Source organism: Rattus rattus, chromosome 9 (assembly GCF_011064425.1).
Source record: "Rattus rattus isolate New Zealand chromosome 9, Rrattus_CSIRO_v1, whole genome shotgun sequence".
In the NCBI taxonomy this organism is placed as follows: Eukaryota; Metazoa; Chordata; class Mammalia; order Rodentia; family Muridae; genus Rattus; species Rattus rattus.
In genome coordinates, this window is record NC_046162.1 from 62,708,365 (window position 1) to 62,728,268 (window position 19,904).

At 45.4% G+C, this 19,904-nt stretch overlaps 1 protein-coding gene across 1 annotated transcript in view; it reads right to left on the reverse strand.

Moving 5' to 3' along the window:
• Positions 1-417: 417 nt before the first annotated feature.
• Foxk2 (forkhead box K2) overlaps positions 418-19,904 on the reverse strand; it is a 50,210-nt gene continuing 30,723 nt past the window's right edge. Inside the window, 6 exon segments of the mRNA XM_032911764.1 lie at positions 418-3,479; positions 9,978-10,187; positions 10,937-11,230; positions 12,353-12,528; positions 13,226-13,419; positions 19,158-19,304. Coding sequence (XP_032767655.1) covers positions 3,283-3,479; positions 9,978-10,187; positions 10,937-11,230; positions 12,353-12,528; positions 13,226-13,419; positions 19,158-19,304 — 1,218 coding nt within the window. The 3' untranslated portion in view covers positions 418-3,282.

Genomic DNA, 19,904 nt, shown 5'->3' on the forward strand with positions numbered 1-19,904 from the left:
CTCAGGATGCTGCCCCTGTGCATGTCAGGCCCCTGTGTAAGTTCTTCTGGCTTTGAACATGCCTCCCCAACCTGCAGTTTCTATATATTTACTATTGGTTGTGTGGGTGGCCTGGGACAGCAGCTGGAAGATAGCAGCAGGTCAGTGTTATCCTGGGAACCTCAACACGTGTACACCTTTTCAGTATCCCTGGGTGGAAGAGCAAGCATACGGGTGTAGGGAGAGGGGACAGACAGTCACAACTTGAACTTTTTAACTCTTACAATGGAATGTCAGCAAGATGCCACACAGTTGACTACAGGTGGGCCCTCACCTCTGAGGGAGCCTGTGCTGCTGCCCATCTGTGTTCCTGGTCAAGTCTCCCCAGCACAGGCTAAAAAGATGTATCTGCTTATCAAAAGACAATGATACTCTGTATTCAATTAAAATTAATAAAAATATTTTATTGAATTTCAGGAACTTGGTACTTTTTAAAAATTCCAAATCTTTGCACACAGATCAGCACTCTGCTTACTCTGGAACTGCAGATGCTTGGACTTCACGATTGTCACTTCTCTCCTTGTATCACACAGCATAGAAAACCCAAGTCCTGATGCTCCCCAACCCTTTCTGAACTACTACAGCTACTCTGACCAGCCCCTCAGCAGAGGACAGGGAAGTGGGGTGGGGTGTTTACGGAGACCAGCTGCTGTCTGAATACATTCTGCAGTGTGGGGAATAGCTATACTGAGTTAGGCCACACACATTCTGGAATGCACCGTACCCAGGACACAGGTGAGTTTCCCTTTGTGTTCTGTGTGGTTCAAGCCAACACTGCTGAGGTTATCTAGTCCCTGAGGGAGCTCAGAAGTTTGGTAAAGGTCAAAGAGAGACTCCTTAAGCATTCAGCAGTGGTGCTGCAGTGGACCTGGGAACTGCTGCAAGCGACTTGTGTCAGGATCGTATGTCCCACATCAGGTATCTGTTGAGGGAGGCTAAAGCAGATGAGCCCACCTTCTGGGCTTCTGGGAACTCAGATGAACATAGAACTAAAGCAGTGCCTTAAACACCGGGAAGAAAACCTGGGTTTGGGACTCAGTGAGTCTGCGGTTCAGCTTCTGCCCTCCTTGGCAGCTTTACATTCCTATGCACCAAAGCAGCATCGAGGCCGATACAGCAGCAAGGAGAAAAGATGAGTGCACCTAGCAGTACACTTCACTCACTTGAGACTAAGAAGGTGGCCTTAAAATTTTTTCTATGATCCCCAAAAGAAAATCCTGCAGACCATAAGGTCTGTCTGGGGCTCAGAGGTAATGAGTCTGCAGACCTCACATAGGGTCAAGTCCTGGTCAAGCATGCTACACACACGTCTCCAGATACACAGTGTGTCCAGTTGGTGGTACCTGAGCCCACCCTTGACTAAGGTGGCCTCTTGCTAGTGCACCATTAACCGAGGACCATAGCCTGGATGCACATGCTGGGCCAGTACAACCCAAACTACTTTAAAGTACTTTGCAAACTGCAAACCTTTCCGAGATAAGACATTCCAGGTTACCTGCAAAACCATGGGAGAGGCAGACTGCTGCTTGAAGGGGCTCGAGTCCAAGGGCAGACTGCTGTGGCACACAGTTCTCACTCACATGATGTCTCTCTCACCTTTATTGTTAAGTGGCTGAGTTATATAAATCCAGCTTGTGTGCAGTAACTCCATGTCAACACGCATCATCTGCATTAACATTGTGACAGCTCCATACTGTGGGTGAAGCAATACTTAGAACAGACTTATCATATTTGGTCTTTATGTAAATAATGTTTAAAATTGCCTAAATATACCATTCTGAGCCATTTCATTCTACCCGGAAAATACAGGGTTTCCCCCCCTCTCTTAAAAAAAATTAAATACCAAAATAACTACATTTAAATAAATAACGTTATGATGATGACATTAGAAAAAAAAACAAACAATTAGATTAACGCCCTCTGCCTGTTGCTCAGCTCTAAGTCCAGAATGCTCTGGAAAGGTGAGCGGTGATCCTGAGTGTGGGCTGGGCTGCTGGCCTCCCACCTCTCCTCACCCTTCCCTCTCAGTTTTACTTACTACATGACATAAGTCAGGATTAGTGTGGGATTTCATTCTGAAAAGTCAGAAAAATCTCTTGAAAATCAGAAAATGGCCTGGACGCTTGATATTTGGCCATGGGGCCTCACTCCCAAGACCCTCAAGTTAACCAGCAACATCTCTCCAACAGCTCTTGCCATGAATGTGCCATGCAAATAACCAGTGGGAAGCCAGAGCTGACCCTAAGATTCCCCAGGTTCTCGGAGAGATTTATGCCCGTGGTCTGAAAAGGTGTGACAGAGGCCTGGATCTGCTTCTCATGAGAGAGGAAGGGATCTGTTGCTTTAAGCATACACAATATGTAGGAGACTTGTTTTACTAGAGTGGAAAATTACGCCAAGGACAAAGTCTACATAAAAAAAACAGACAACAAAACCCGCAAGTTAGAGCAGGTACGTGCAGCCTGAAGGCTAGAAGGCTCCCAGGGTTTCTTATCCTGATGCCCCCTGGCCTCAAGGGTTCATGCAGCCTTAGCCCACCCACCCTCTACAATGGCACAAGGTAGGTCAAATTCATCAAGTAACTGCTCTAAACTGAAATGGGCAAGTAGGTGTCCTAAGGGAGAGCCACCCAAACACAGGCAGGACAGACTAGAGCAAACCATCCCACGGCTAAAATCAAACCACAGAAACAAACAGAATGACGCGCTTTCCCCCAAATGAATCTCAAATTTCCAGAGTAGAAATGGAGTGATATGAAATGTCAAAGACCCCATTATTTAGTAAAGAAAGGACATCCCCAAGTATTCTAATTCCACATGTGGACAACAAAATACTGTCTTGTCTCTCAGCCACAGCCAGCAAATCCTATAAGGGCAGCAGGTGGCTGTGGCTCTGTCCCCTAAAGGAAAGCCAGCAAGGTCCACTTGTAGCAGGTGCTGCGTCCTCACAGGAGACTCAGTCCTTTGGGACCTGGAGTTCTTGCTTGTAGTAAAAGCTGAGCCCACAGACGACAGCCCAGCGAGTGCTCTATCGGAGACACCACCTCTGGAACCAGGGTTGCTGTTGTGGGTCTGTTCAAGTGTAAGATGTCTTTAAATTAAGGAGTTTTAAGGCCACCTGGGTTCATGTTTTCAGTGCTGAGAGGTGAAGTCCAACCGCAGGGCCCTTTTACCCACTGAGGATGTGCTCCCGCATCTCCTTTTGGCACCACAAAGTTGATGTCTGAAGAAAAGGCCTCCCACACTAGTTCTGGATCGCCTTTTCTCTCACAGCTGCTGGTGGTGCATCCACGCTCAGGGCAATGACAATGCTCTCCCCATCTTCTGCTTTAACTCGCTTGAGCTCTGGCTGCTCTGCCTGGTCACCATTCTGGCGCTTTGTGGGCAGGGATGCCGATGCTGATGCATGGGTGGCCAACATATGGAGAGGACTTGCCACTGCTGAAGGGACACAGTGAATCAGAACCCCGAGACATTGCATAAACCCCTGACCACACAGTCCACACCGGCCTCCAAACCCTCTGAGCCTTGTACAGAATCCCAGGGATAGACCTACAGGGTCAAAGCTAGCGGATCCTGGGAGGAAAGGTGCAACAGGTCAACCTCCATCAGTAAGGATCCTCTGTAGCGTCTACAAAAGCACAAGCTACTCAGAGCTCAGAACTGCCAAGGCACGAGGCTTCTGTTCACCTGCAGGACAGACAACTGTTCCCTCCAAAGAAGGATGTTCTGGTTTGAGGGACAGACATTTCTCAATTCTTCATCTAAACAAAGAAGGCATGCTTACACTAGGAAGAACTTAGAACTTGCCGCCAAGCCTGAGAACTTGAGTTCTATACTCAGAACATACATGGTGGAAGGAGAAAACTGACTCCCACAAGTTACTCTGACCTTCACGTGCATCCCTGCCCCCATGCAATAAATGGGGTTGTTTTTGGGAGGGGAGGTATCTGGGAGATAGATACCCACATCTCACCTGCCCCCTCCCCTCCTTTTTTATTAGAGTCTTGCTTTAAAGAGTGGCTTTGGAACTCATAGAGAACCACCTCACCCCCTGCCTCCAGAGTGCCAGAATTAAAAGGTGCAACAGCACACCCAGCCCTGACTATTCCAAAGGCTGAACTTCTAGCTGAGGCAGTGGAGGTCTTACATACCACCTTGTCTGAGGGAACCCTGAGGGTTTCCATCAAAGCTACTGTTTACATAAGATAAACACTGAGCAAAGCAAATTACCTGCCCACCTAGATGGGCCTCACCACATTAACTGAGGAACAAGACTGAAGACTCTCAGTGAATTAGAGTCCTGTTTCCACTTAGCCCTCCTACTACAGCAAACCTAAATAAGCAGACTACTTTAGGTCTATTTTTCTCAAGTTGAGATCCTCCTGTATATCACCGGCACATGCCACCACAACCTGCAAGGTCTCTTTTCTCCTAACTGCATACACTCACATTAAGCCCTGCTGGTTGTTTCTCTAGACAAATACAGGTGCCAATGGGAGGTTGCTACTGTTCTTTCAAGCTTAAGCTATCCTTGTCACAGGAGGTGGTATTCTTAAGATATGTAAGTCATCACGTCACTGTGGGAACAAGCAGCAGGCTGAACAACCCAGGAAGAACATGCTGGCTGCCTCGCACCAGCTCACTGCCTACAAAGGTAAAGAACCCTGTTCTTCAGCCCAGGTGGACAAAGCCCCTTCAAGCTGACAGAGTCTTTAGAGCAGAGCCCTATAGCTCCACAGGCACCAGAAAGCATGATGAACATACCCACAAAGGCAGAGAAGACCCTGCTCTTGTACCACACTCAGCCTGACTGTTTTTATTACGTCTTTAAGGCTGGGGGATAGAACCCAAGGTCTTGTGCATGCTAGGCAAGCTCTGTCATATCCCCACCCCATTGTACACACAATGGGTGCTGCCACGGGGACTTGGGAAAACATGTTAAAATCTGGGAAGGGCATATCCAACTGCTGGTGGCAGTCATGTACGTCATCGAGCAGCTATGGAGAAGGCACTGGCTCACTTCTCAGCTCTTCCAACGTGGCTGATGCCAAGTGTGGCCAGCTGCCTAATCAACTGTTCCTAAAGTGTACAGGACACAGTGTTCAGGGCCTGGGCAAGTGGCCTAAGCATCCTCAGGCCTAAGCTATCTCCAGCCTGTCTTCAAACTCAAATCTCGACCCCAAAGCCTCATGCCAGAGGTGTTCTTCCTCAGCTCCAGTTTGTGCACTTCTGCTACAAATGGCTCCCACACAAGTCCCGCCCTGCCCACTCCCTGAGCTGCGAGAAAAAAAAGAGGACTTGAATGCAACATAAGCAGGAAAGCTTCCCATTCAAGCCAAGTCTATGAAACTGGGAGCACTGTGCAGAGAAGAGGAGCTGCTGTCCTGGTCCTCACTGCACTCCCACCTCCTGCTATAGAAATGTAACTAGCAAAAAAGATATATATATATATATATATATATACACACACACACACACACACACACACACACACACACACACACACACACACACACACACACACACACACACATCTGGGAAGTGTCCGTAGAGCACCAACTCAAGACACCATGTCACTGCTGTGGCTTCAGCATCAAGACAGTTCTCACAGTAGATTAGAGCTATTATGAGGGACTACATGCATTATAAAATAACCAGCAACCCTGCCTTCTGCCACATGACAGCAGAAAGGTCTTCAACAGTAGATGGTGCCTTGATACTGGCCAAGACAACAACCTTAAGAAACTGTAACATTTTACTAATTATGACTTATCTAGTGTTAGATACCGTTACAGTAACACAAATGGACCAAGACAGGGGACTGATGGGGAGTCAGTCAGTTCTCTAACTCACAGGGGTTTAAGTTATAATTAATAATTTTGAGAACCCAGCCAGAGAAAGCAGCAGGGTATTCAAGTACAGCGTAGAGGACACAGGCTGGACAACAGGCAGTGAGAGACTCAAGACAGCAGAGCTCTAGTACACATAAACATTGGGTGTCAGCCATCTGGGCCAGTCTTTATGGGGTGACCCTCATGGGAACATCTGCATTCTGAAAATAATCCTCTGCTTCAGGGAAGAAAAAGCAGCAAGTTGGGTAGGACTGTGGGGTCCACACACAGTCTTGGGGCACACAGAGCTCTAGCTCTTCATCTTAAAATGTCCATAGACACGGCCTAGGGTGTACACCTTTAACCCCAGCTCTCAGAAACCAGAGTCAAAGGGTTTGTTAGTTGTTTTTTTTTTGTTGTTGTTGTTTTGAGTTTAAACTCAGTTGGTCTACATAACAAGTTCTAGGCCAGCCAGGGCTATACAAACCCTGTCAAAAACTTTAGAAAGAAGTTGCATGAGGATATAGCTCAGTGACATAGTTCTTGCCTGGCATGTGCAAGGTTCACTCCCCAGTACCATAAAACAAACTGACTGACTGACTGACTGACTGACTGACTGACTGACTAAAGCTTAATTTCTAAAGTTGGTGAGATGACACTGGCTGCTGATCCAGAAGACTGCAATTCACTTCCTAGGACCCATATGGCAGCCCATAACCATCTATAATTCCAATTCCATGAACTCCAACACTTCTGGCCTCTGCAAGTACTATGTAGGCAAGTAACACACAGAGGTACAAAAAATAAGGTGGTCATAAATACACAGTGCCAGTGCAGCATGCTTAACTGAGTTAGTCCTCAGAACTACTTATTTGAGATGCGACTAGACTTAGGATCTGTGACACATCTGCTTTGGCAAACACTGAGACTAAGGCATACGCTACCATGCCAGGCATTCGTAAAAGACACTCACTGTTCATTGTCTGTTTATATATTATTGTATTTATAATTACATATCATTTAAGTACCATGGAATGTGTACAGGTCAGAATATATGAGTCAGTCCTCTCTTTCCACGAGTTCTAGAAATTGAAACCAGGTACGAGGGTTTGGTGCCAAGTACCTTTATATGATGGACCACACCGCAAGGATCCAATTCACAGTACTGCTGAAGACTGACAGACTGACAGATATAGACAGAGACAGCTCCTAAGCAGATGCCAAGTCGCAGGCACCAGTCACCTAGGCCTTCCCACTACACGGATGTCAGGATGTCAGGAGTGTCCGCACTGACACAGCTGCCTCAGGGAGGAAGTGCTGGACCTTGGGTAGGAGTGTCTGGTACCAGGAAGACACATCGGGTTTTTCAATACAAGAACCTGAATAAAGGTGGTAGGGGCACCCATGTAGGTAGATGCGTATGCACACGTGTGTAGTTAGATGCGCATGCACACGCGTGTAGGTAGACATGCATGCACATGTGTGTGGGCCTCACTGCATGTCTTCCCTCGTCTCTTCTTTGCTTTAATTTTGAGTAAAAGTCTCTTACTTGGCCTGGAGCTTCTATAGCGAGGCATGGTGCTACACGCTACAGTTGTAATTACTTAGGAGGCTGAGATTAAATCCCTGGAACATGCCAGGCAAGCATTCAGTCACAGAACTACGTCCTAGCTATAAAATACTCTTGTAAAGACACACCAGCTCCAATGATGTCCAGATCTGACTGAGCTAAAAGTGCATCACAATCAGACTCTAGGAGAACCTGCTGGTCCACTTCAGAGGACCATCACTCATGTTCGCTCATAACCAACCCTACCTCCGGTGTCAGGGGTTAATCTTTAAAATTAACAACAACAAATCCTTCTCCACGAGGCAGGTTTAATGAGGATACTTGGGCTCTTCCACTAGTTTCCATTTGCTTACTAATTTTGTGCATATGCCACAGTTCTCCTTCCCAGAGACTTTCCATCAATGGGGCTCCAAAGAGATTTCAGAACAGTAAGTATTAAGAGCAGAATTTTCGGCTTCCAGTTTCCTCAATCTCTAACAATTCACAAGCCAAAAATCTCCACAGTTAAAATGCCGCTACACAGCACAGCCTTAGAAGAATGTGAGGCTGCTTCAGTGGCAATTCCAGTGCTCAAACCTCAAGCTGCTTATGGGCAACACTGGCCATCAACAAAAGGTGGAGGACAGCGCTGCTTTCTGCCACGTGTGTTCTGTCATACACCTTTCACACCGGGTCACACTGAACATGGACGTTCCCCCCCTGATAAGATGGCAACAGCACAAAGGTTCTGAATAGGCAATGACACCCCACCCCAAATCAAACACATAATGGACCTGAGGCTCAGCAGCCCGGGTTCTGAACACACAAACACTCTACACTGCTTATGCCACTTTGCCAAGTAATGTCCACAAAGGTTTTGGGAAACGTCCTGGCTCAGACCCATCAATCCTTATTAAGAAGTGCAATGTTTAACGTATACACAAAATTTTCTACCATCAAAGTAACACTGCCTTTTAATTATGAGGGAAAAAAAGGAATAATATTTTTCTACCATTATTCCCCAGTATTTAAATATCAAATTAGTCTTTCTTTTTTCTTTTTTCCGGAGCTGGGGACCGAACCCAGGGCCTTGCGCTTGCTAGGCAAGCGCTCTACCACTGAGCTAAATCCCCAACCCCAAATTAGTCTTTCTTTGCATTGCATTGTTGAAATGTTAAAAACTGTTTCAGTTGCTAGCGGTTTTCATTTAAAAAATTCATTCAGTGAAATCTGTTCTGGGATTATGAGAAATGGTGTCTCCTGGGCATTGGTGACTATACAGTCTAACTATAAGGCTTAGGGAGATGACGGAGCGAGTAAAGGCATTTGCTGCCTGTCCCGCTGAATGGCCACTAGAGTTCAATTCTAGAAACCTACACAAAGGTGGGAAAAAAAGAACAGATTCCACCGTTGTTCTGACCTTCACATACATGCAGCGAATGACACATGCACTGCACCATTCACGGTTTTATAATTTTTTAAACCTATTTTTGTTTATGTGCATGCTTGGAAATCTGTATGTGCACGATGTGGGTGCCTGAAGAGGCCGAGGCCAGAAGATGCGGTCAGATCTCTTGGAGCTAGAGTTAGTTACAGGTGGTTGTGAGCCGCCTGATGTAAATGCTGGGAACTGAACTCATGACCTCGGGAAGAGCAAGTGCTCTTCACTCAACAATCTCTGTAGCCCCAGTTTTGTTTTGTTTTTTTAAAAAAAAGAACAACTCTGAAAGATGTGAAGCTAAGTTCTACCGTATCAAATGTTAAGCATGAGTTAATTAATTCTTCATGTAGCAGTAACTGAGCACATAAATCTTATTAGTGTGCAGTTGACTTTATCTTTATGAGCCAGCATAAAATGGCTCAGCAGGTAAAGGTGCTTGCTGTCCACGTGGGACAACCTGAGTTTGATCCCAAGAACCCACATAAAGGCGGAAGGAGAGAACCAACTCAACAAAGCTGTTCTCTGACCTTCACAGTCACAGCTTTTATTCCTTCTGACTAAGGAAGAGGAAGCTGTGCACCAGTGTTCATCTCTCTCTGCTCGCTACCAGCAGACACACCGCAGCCAGCTACCTCAAGCTCCCCGGTGGAGACAAAGAAGGTACCTATTTCCGTATCTGTCTATCTGGAATGTTGTAAAAATTTCTGGGGGAGCGACTGGAAAGATAGCTGCTCTTACAGAAGAACCACGTTCAATCCCCAGCACCCACAAGGCAGCTGCCTGTAACTCTAGTCCAGGGGGATCTGATGCCCTCTTCTGGCCTAAATGGCAATGGATGTAGTGGTGTACAGAGGTATATATAGGCAGAATGCCCATAACATAAATATAAATAAATGAATGAATGAAAATAAACCTCTAGAAACATTTTAGGCCCTACTCTAATGGGAACCCCCTGGCCAAATCCCCCAGCACCACTGCACTACCCAGGGCTTCAAAACTGCAAAGTCAGAACAGAAGCCAACATGGAACTCCCTTCTAGGAGTTAAGAGCTATGCTCACAGTTGCAGCCCCAGAGTGCCACTGAGGGACATGGGGAATGCACGAATGCTGCTTACCATTGTTCACCTGGCTGTGCACTGCTGTAGGCATTGGTACCACATGAGTTCCGTTTTGCGTTACAGTTTTTATTGGAAGCTGGTGTTGACCTAAAGGCGCCTGCTGCACTATGGTCACTGTCTGAACAGGGGTGCCCTGTGATGTCTGGATGATTCGGCTAGCAGCGCCTAATGTGGCTGGGCTAATTGCAGGGACAGGTTCTACTTTCACTGAAATCAAAAGAAAAGGGAGAGAGATGATTGACTGTTGCAAAGCTGAGATTTACAGTTTCAAAAACACGTAAGGATGGCACAAGCCTAAATCCCAACTGAGCATCCCATGGCCGACCACCACGGCAGCTACTGCCAAGCCTAAGACAAGATCACAAGAAGGTCAGTCTTGAAACTGTCTTTAAAAAGGGAGAGAAAAAAAAGCGCAAAGTCTGGGGGAGAGGCAGGACACAGCCCAGCAGAGGAGTAGGCGAGCGCGTGCGTGCGTGCCTGGCGTTTACAAGGCCCTGGGTCTGACACTCAGTACTGCAAACGATGTTTAAAACCAATGACGAAGAGAGATGCCTCGATGGGTCAGAGGACATCCTACTCTCACAGAGGACCTGGCTTGATTCGCAGTACCCAGGTTGGTCAGTAACTCTAGCTCCAAGAGGATCCACCACCTATAACCTCCAAGGGTACCTGGACTCGTGTGTGCCTGCACACAGGAGCACACACACATAATTGAAAAACAAAAGTAAAATCTTTAAAACCAAGTAACACTGGGCTAGGGGTGTAGCCTGGTGATACAGGGTTTCTCTAGGATGCATGTAGAGCCAGGCTCAACTTCCAGCACTGCCAACCCCAAAAAGCCAGCAAAGAAACAACAAAAATCCCAAGGAACACATTAAAACAGGCGGAACAAATGACCGATGGGTCTTGGGTGAATCAGGAATGAGAAGCTAATAGATTTTTTTTTTCTTGCTCACCTCTGACTTCTCTGTGGTCGCCATTCTCTTGTGGTTCAGTCTTAGGAGCCAGCACCGCAGCCTGAGTGACCACAGCTTGTCCAGCAACTGTGTATGTGTTTGCCGGGGCCAGTCCAGCCACGCTGGTGACCGCCACTGCTGGTATCTGATGGACAACATGTACCGTCTGCACCACCGGTGGCTGAGAGGTGGGTGTGGTCACTGGGGTTGCAACAGTATAGGTGACAGGCTTAATGGCCGGGGGTAGCTGCCGCTGGACAGTAATTAAGACGGGCTGACTAGAGAGAGGTGACCCTGTTGGGAGACAACACAAGCAATGCTGAACTTGCACGGCTCCTTCACCTTTAAGTTCCCACACTAAGTTCTTATGCACATCAACACTAGACTTTAAAATGCAGGACATTACTAAGGAGAGACATGTAATATGAATATGATTTTATTAAATTTTCTCAAGATTATTTGGTGCACTGTACATATGCCTGGTGCCACAGAAGTTTGAAGATGGCACTGAATCCTCTAGAACTGAACCACGATGTGGGTACTAGAAACTGAGCCACCCTCTGCTCAGAGAGCAGCGCTGTAACAGGGACACTTAGTTACAGTTAATTACTAGTTAATTATTAGTTAATCTATAACTATTACTAAGAGCTGCGAACTCTGTTTTCTCTGAACTCTGACAATACTTCTTTCTATGGCTCTTCCTTCAAGAATGTGCTCTACATGAGGCCTAAAGCCTCATCTGCACCCAGAACCAGCAGGTTCATTCTGGTGGACAGAGGCACAAAACTCAGAAACAGGCTTTCAGAGCCACTGCCCTTTCGGCTGTCAGCAAGTGGACATCAGCAGCTAGAGACAGACAGGTGGCAAAACAAGGTCTCTCTAGGCCATCAAGCCTAGAGATCAAATGCCCATCTTCTAACTTCACTTTTTATTCTATATTGTGGCTTGCAACTAAACAGGAAATATTAATCTGGTTGCTAAATTGATACATTTTTGATCCAAACGGTGCCTTGATTTTTATTCAATTAATTTTTAACTTTTTTTTGTGGGGAAAGGGGTTTTTTTTTTTTTTTAAATTTAAAGGAAGCAGTTGAGAAATATTCCTTTTAGTTTTGTTTTTTAGGAACTGGGTTCCATTATATATGCCAGGCTGGCCAAAACTCACAATAATCCTTGCCTCAGCCTCTTGGGTAATAGTATGGTCACATACTACCACACCTGCATGCCAATTTAAAGGAAAAAAAAAAAATCCCAGTGCCACCAGTGTTTCCAAAACCTAACACTAAGATACTTACACAAAGTGCCAAGTGCCAGGTACAGCTTCCGAGGGCTCTACTACTGCTTCAGTGCCAAATGCAGGCATCTTTGTCTGACCCCACCCCCGTTCCCTTGCCACCACTTCTCCTGTGGTCTCACCTGGTGCACTCTGGGCAAACCTCGCCTCCTGGATGACAGCAAGTTTGGGCTGTGAGGCACCGGGCTCAGGCTCCAAAGGGGCTGGGGAGCCTTCCCTCGACAGGCTCTCGGGGGTCTGGGCGCCACTGGAGTGAGCAGACAGCACTCCAGCATGGTTGGGAGAAGCTGGGGCACTCCTGGGTCACCAAAAGAAGACAGTGGGATTTTTACAGTGATGCCCTAGAAAGGATGTGTCCATTCAACCTTTACAAAGGGAAGATTTCTGTTTCCTGCCAACTGAGTACAGGTCTGTGTATCTGACTTTCTCTGTACTCAAATACAGACTGAGCTGGAGACCCAGTGAGGCTCAATGGACAGTACCAATGCTATGCCATGCATGCCAGAGGCTGCGCAGTTCCATGAGAAGGCTGCTACCCTCTCAGAGCAGTTTCTATGTAGCCATTCAGCAGGAATTGGCAGTGAGCAGACTGTGGGGCCTTAAGGCTTCTGGTAACCTCATTTCTTTTAGGTTAAAAACATTCTTAATGAATGTGAAGCATCCAGTTTTAAAATCAGGTAAAGGAGAAATCTTGAGTTTACAAAACAAAGTCACTTTAAAGAACTGTTAACATACCAAAAGAAATGAAAACTACCGAGTGGCTCCATGACCTTTCCAACTGGAGTTGAATTACTCTCAGATATGCATTAAGTTCAAGGCAACAACCAACAGTAGCCAGTCGTGTGGAACACAAGGCAGCAGGAAACAGAAACACAGCCAACCTTCCCATTCCCACCCCAACACAGTACGGGCATCCACAGATTGTTTTTTGGACGGAATCTCTGCCAACATGCTGAGTGGGGTTATTGACAGTGCTCTGGTTCCTGGGTCCTTACCTAGAGGAGAGCGGTCCCAGGGGGGTTCTAAAGCAAGGCACGCCCCTAGGCCGTCTTTTCCTAAAAGCCTGCTCTACCAGCTTGCTCTCGGAGGCAGGATCTATCCTCCAGAAGGAGCCTTTGCCTGGTTCTTCCTGGGAACGTGGCACTTTGATGAAATAACGGTTCAGAGAGAGATTGTGGCGGATTGAATTCTATGAAACATAAAAACATACGTAGGATTCACTTTGTTGAGAAATGCAGATGTGCCCAAGCCTGTGTCCTGTAAAGCAGAAACTCAACTGCACGCAACAGTGAGGCCTCAACACCCATCCCTCCCTGTGATCTGCTCTGTAGCCTTTGTGGCCACAACTCAGGAAATCTCGGGTGGTGCGGGGGACCGGGGTGTGAGAAGGGTTAAGGCTCTGCCATTTCCCATTTCTTCCTTTCAAGGTAAGAAACAGCCTGTCACTACCACCTTGGCTTCTGCCAGATAGGAGTTAAGACTACACTGCCAATTCTTTCTGTTTGGAGACAAACAGCTGACACAAGCCACCCCTTTAAAATGTTTGTTATGTTGTATTTTTGATGAAAGAATGTGCCGTCCCCTTAAAGAGCATCAGCACAGCATAAAGCATCTATTTAGCATTTATTTATTTAGCATTTATTTAGCATTCATTTCTTATTTAGCCGGCAAAGACCAGCTTCCAGTGCAGTACTTGGCTCTGAATTTGCAAGTTACAGCCATGTGATTATTTGATCTTAATCAATAATTCCATTGGGGAAGAAGAGAAAAATCAACTCCTAAGCCATCATTCTTCTTCCAAAAGTTCAGCTTCGGGTTTTCCAAGGGTCTGAGACTGTGCCTGACTTGTGACCACCTGACTTGTGGCCACAACACTGGAGTACACACAGGACAAAAGTCATAGATTAACAGCTACTCTCATATCGTAGATCTTTGAGTACATTTAAAAATCAAAGTTTCAAAATGGTAATACCTTAAAGTTTGGGGATATCCAAAAAGCCTCAAGTTTCTCTATTCCCCATTAACATTCTAATAAAACCAGCTGTAGTCTGAAGTTCTAACTCATCACAGGCAGCTAAGAAATCTAACGAATGTTCAGTATTTCTTTAGTCATTCCCAGAGACTGTTCCAGAACCAATTAGTCACAGGTAGGAGACAAGGCCTCTGACTGTGGACCTGAGTTATGTCATGGGCAGTGTGAAGGGGCCTGACTGTGTCTGACTTATTGAGATTTAGAATACTTGAATAAACCAACATACTGCTTCCGATGTTTGTTATCAGGTACTGCTGACAACCAACCTCTCTTCCAATTCCAGAAATCAAAGGGGGCTATTCTTGGTGCCCTTCTATCAAACACAGAAGGCAAACCTCCACCAGCTGCACCCAGACCTTTCAGGTTTGGAGGAGAGGCAGAGTCAAAGGCTCTATGTTAAGAGAAGCAACCCAAACAAAGATAACACAGGCTCAGCATCCCTGATTCAGAAACCCAAATCCAAAACTGAGGAAACATGGTGCTCCTGGTAGGAAATTGCCACTTGTCCTTGTGTGCCAGCTGCTATCAGGCATTGGCACACTAGACATTACCTTCTTAGAAAAAATCATCAGGGGCTGGGGATTTAGCTCAGCGGTAGAGCGCTTACCTAGGAAGCGCAAGGCCCTGGGTTCGGTCCCCAGCTCCAAAAAAAAAAAAACCAAAAAAAAAAAAAAAAAAAAAAAAAAGAAAAAATCATCTTCTGACAACGTGTACAAGAAAAGAAAATCAATGGATTCATGTTTAAATTGGTTCTTTCCCCCAAGATATCTTGTTCTAGACAGGCAAACATTCCAAAATCTGAATCATTCAGATAAAGGTCAATCAACTCAAAAAGCACTGCCTGAAAAGGGAAATCCTTGTAGCTCCTGTGGATAAGCTGTTTCCTTCACTGAAGATTCCTGTCCCATTCAGAGCACAAAGCCACAGTATCAAGACATTCACAGACCTCAGCTACACACACATGTTCATGGAAACAACTCAATGTGCATGTCATTAGCACAGTGAGAATGTGGAAGCAGTGACTAGGCTTTCTGTCCAACACGAACAGTGTCCAGAGGCTGCTCTTCTCAAGGGGCTGCTGCTTTCAGTTCTGAATATTAAAGCCTCTACCTGTCTGAGTCTCCTTCCAAACCACCCACTTCCAGAGACTCTGCACACAGTAAGAGGTCGAATTCACAAACGGACACCTGTAATATCTTATCCAACACTCTACAAATGGGAAAAAACAAGACTTTCTTAGTTCAGATATAAAGAGAAAAGCACCCATTTTTCTGTCATTATTTTAGGCCCCCACACTATGGGCAAGCCTAAGATAAATGTGCCTCCAATCTGCTCTTACAAATGAATGCAATCTTAAGAGTAATCCTTTGTATTTCCTCAAAGACAAAAGAGGGCTACAGTTCTTCAATGCTAAATACAAAGAACAGCTCAAACAGCCCAGACTCAACCCCAAGCCTTGCTCCATCCCAGCTTTAGTTCCCACGGCTCGGTACACTGCCTTCTACTCTAGTCCCTTCCCAGGATGACAGCCCAGCCTTCTCCTCCTTTTTTGCAGGTAGAACAAACATCCCACTCCTGGTTGGCAGAGCTATAAGGAGTCACTGGAAACTTTGGAAGCAGGCATGAGAGTATGCTTGTAACCCTAGTTATTCAAGAAGCTGAGGCAGAGGTATCTCAAGTTTGAGGCCAACTGAGGCAACACAGGGAGACTTGCTAGATAGAGAAGGAAATGGGGAGAAGCTACCACAGAAAATATAAACCTAAGAAACAAATACTCCATCTTTCTATACAATCTAACTGCCCCATTATATGGTAGAATCTTCTCTGTAAACTACAAAATAGCTGTTCAACACACAGACCCTGTGATCTCCTAAAAGTCAGACCCAGAGGCATGCTATGGATGCAGGGCATTTGAGATCAGAAGGGAGAACACTGCTGTCCTCCAAACACATTGCTAGTAGAGATCAGGACTCAGTGGAAACCCACCTCTGAGCATGTGGCCTATGTGTATGTGCAGGCCAAAAAACAACTTTGGGTTTCATTCCTTTGGAGCCAAACACACTGGGATCTTTTGATACAGGGTCTCCAACAGGCCTAAAGCTTGCCAAATAGGCCAATAAGTTCAATGGAGAGGCCCACATTCACCTCCCCAGCACCCTAGACTTTTTATATGAATTCTGAAAATGGAACTCAGGTCCTCCTGCAAACACTGTTCATTGTTTTTAACCAACTGATCTATTTCTTCAGCCCTGGGAATCTAACTTTCTTAAATGAGCTGTTGTTAAGAAGTCTTCCTCCTGAGCCAGAGAAAGGTCAGATTAAATAAGGTCTTATATGTAGATTTAAGTGGTACTTGAAGAAAAGCAGCTGAGCTCTCACGGCAGCACAAGACCAAATGAATGTCAATATCCCAAAGCCAAGGACAGGGGCAAACCAGACACGCACACCCAGTGGGCCAGGCAGTGGTGGTGCACACCTTTAATCTCAGCACTTGGGAGATAGGGGCAGGCTGATCTGAGTTCAAAGCCAGTCTGGTCTACAGAGAAAGTTCCAGGATAGCCAGAGCTATTACACAGAGAGACCCTGTATGGGGGTGGGTAAGTAGTGGTGCGTGTCCATGAATCAATATCAGAACAGTTAGTCTCTCTCACATTAAATTATCTGGAGCCAACAGGAATGAAACATTCTACACTCAGGTGAGAGACGCAGTCATCTTTATGAACCTTGATCTGTACAGAGAACATGTCTGAGTTAAAAAAAAAAAGGAGTTAACAGCATTCTTTAGCAAGAAAACCTCATGAGCTCAGAATCCCTCAGGGCAATATATACCAGAAACACACAAACATAAACAACCACATGGCTTGTCTTACTCAAGCTTTCAAAACTACCTCATCTCAAAGCCCCTAGGCACTGGTATTTCAAATCACCAGCATCTGAACATTAAAAAAACAAAACGGGGGGTTGGGGATTTAGCTCAGTGGTAGGGCCCTTGGCTAGGAAGCGCAAGGCCCTGGGTTCGGTCCCCAGCTCCGGAAAAAAAAAAAAAAAAAAAAAAAAGGAACACCATTAGACCTCACGGGTCCTTACATGCTCACACTGACTGTGTTCTGTGGTATCCCATGGAACAGAGTGGATAAAGTCATGCTCTTTGGGGCCTTTAAAAGTCATCAGTGTTTTAAGCACAAACTTCATTCTGTGGAAGGCAGGGAAGTGCTGAGGATCAAACCTAGAACATGCTAGGCATTCTACTGAGGAGCAACATCTCTAGCCCATAGCCTATTTCCACAGGTCAAAAACTATCAATACAGCTGGAATTCCGTCTGTAGTATGATAAGGCCCTCAACACAGAACATACTATGGTCATGTTCTCTAAACCCAGTGACTTCCTGGGGAATTACTAAGCACAGTCTGTGCTTACCAGGAAGGGAAGGTGGGAAGGTAAGGACTAAAGTCATAAAAGTCAAAAGCAAGGATCTAGTTTTAACACATTTATACATCTGCAGGTAAAAAGGGCTTTTAGAGCAGAATATGTAGCACATGCCTTTAATCCCAGCACTCACAGAGAGGCAGGCAGATCTCTATGATTTCAAGGCCAGGCTTGATTGACATAGAGTGTTCTAGAGCATAATAATTTTTTGGTTTGTTTTTGAGGCAGGGTTTCTTTGTGTAACAGAGCCCTGGCTGTCCTAGAACTCACTCACTTGGTACACCACACTGGCCCGGAACTCACAGAGATCCACCTGCTTCTGCCTCCCGAGTACTGGTATCAAAGGCGTGAGCCATCACTGCCTAGCAGGCAGAATAATTCATAAAAAGTATAAAATGTTTTTGTATAAAAAGTATATACAAAATTAAATTTTAAATGTTTTTCCTTGCAGTAGGCAGGAAAATCACCCCCACATACCCATATTATAATCTCAACTGAACATTTAAAAAATGATGTTTACTCATCAAATCAAAGCCTCAAAATAACACTGCCATCATTACTGGTTATTTTACGAATTAAAAGAAAAATCAAATACATCTCTCCTTTGTTTTTTGTCGTTTAACATTGTGCATGGCAAACTTACCCTTTCCCGAATCCCCTCAACTCCCAAAGTTTCCTACACATCCAGTAAATGGTAATATATCCTAGATACACAGAGACAAGCCTGTGCAATGTATGGTTTAAGAGTTTCAGAGAAGCCATGTGTAATGATGCGTACCTTTAATCCCTGTACCTGAGAGCCAGAGCCAAGCAGACCTCTCAAGAGTTCAAGGCTAGCCTGGTCTACACAGTGTTTCAGAAATGCCAGAAAGCTACAGAGTGAAACCCTTTCTCAAAAAGAAAAAATAAATAAATAAAAAAAGAGAGAAACTAAACCCACCTCAAAACAAACAACCAAAAACCATTACCAGCACCAGCAACCTTCCAGAGAACCCAGGCCCCAGAACAGCAGCATTGTGAAGAGGCTGCAGGCTCTTAACGGAGGAAACTGCAACTCAAACTGGGCCTGTCCGTCTCTGTGTTACATACGGGCCAAGTGTAAAAGCTATACTCTTAAAAACAAAGTCAGGATAAGCATGGTAAAACAATTTAAAAGCCAGCCTCTGTGAAATATGAAGTTCCTATATTTCCAGAAGCACAGGTAGATGAATGTGAAAGAAAAGAATGGACTTTATAGTTTAAAATTCCCCAACATTTTCAACAAATGGAAATGAAAATCCCCCAGGCTTTATATATCCCAGGAAAAAACATATTTCCCAAAGTCAGAGCAAGAACTGTGCTCCTTCTCCACCAAAGAGCAGGGCACTACCAGGCCTCTCAGTGGAGACTCCCTCCCTCCTCAATGGCCTCTCTCATGTACACCCAGGTTAGGAAAAGCAGCATCTACAGCAAGCCGAGACGGACTTACCTGCCAGCCCTTGTCCGCAGTCCTGTAGTATGGGTAGTTCTTAGTGATGTGTGTGTAGATCCCATTTAGGGTAAGTTGTTTATCAGGAGCCATTGTAATTGCTTGTACTATCAACTGTGCATAGGAGTAAGGTGGTTTTGAGTCATCCTGTGTTAGGGGAGAAAAAAAGCACCTAAGATTTAAGAGCATTCTTTTATGTATTCTTGCAACAGTGTTTTTATTATGAAAGTAATATAATTGGGAAACTTTGAGAAAAGTAAGTGGGAAATTTGTAGACTGTATAAAAAGATTAAAAATCACGTAAGGAGCCAGCACTCCAGAAGCAGAGGCAGGCAGATCTCTTTGACTTTGAGGCCAGCCTGGTCTACAAAGAGATTTCCAGGACAGCCAAGACTGCTACACAGAGAAACTCTACATCCAAAACAATACAAAACAAAAAGAACAAAAACAAATAACCAAAACAAACAAAAATCACATACAGAGAAAATTTAAATGACAAGAACAAAACAATAAAGATGAACAAAGCCACTGGACCTCGGGGAGCCCAGGGCGTTGGTACAAATCAGAGAGTGAGCACCCTGTGACGTGGGAGAATAGGCATGCCCACGTATGACACATGCCCACGTATGACATGGGAGAATAGGCATGCCCGCATATGACGCAGGGCAAGCACAGCACAAACATGGCTCTGACAGGGATCTCTCCACACATCAGAAGTCACAAGAGCACTTGAGGTAGGACTGTCCA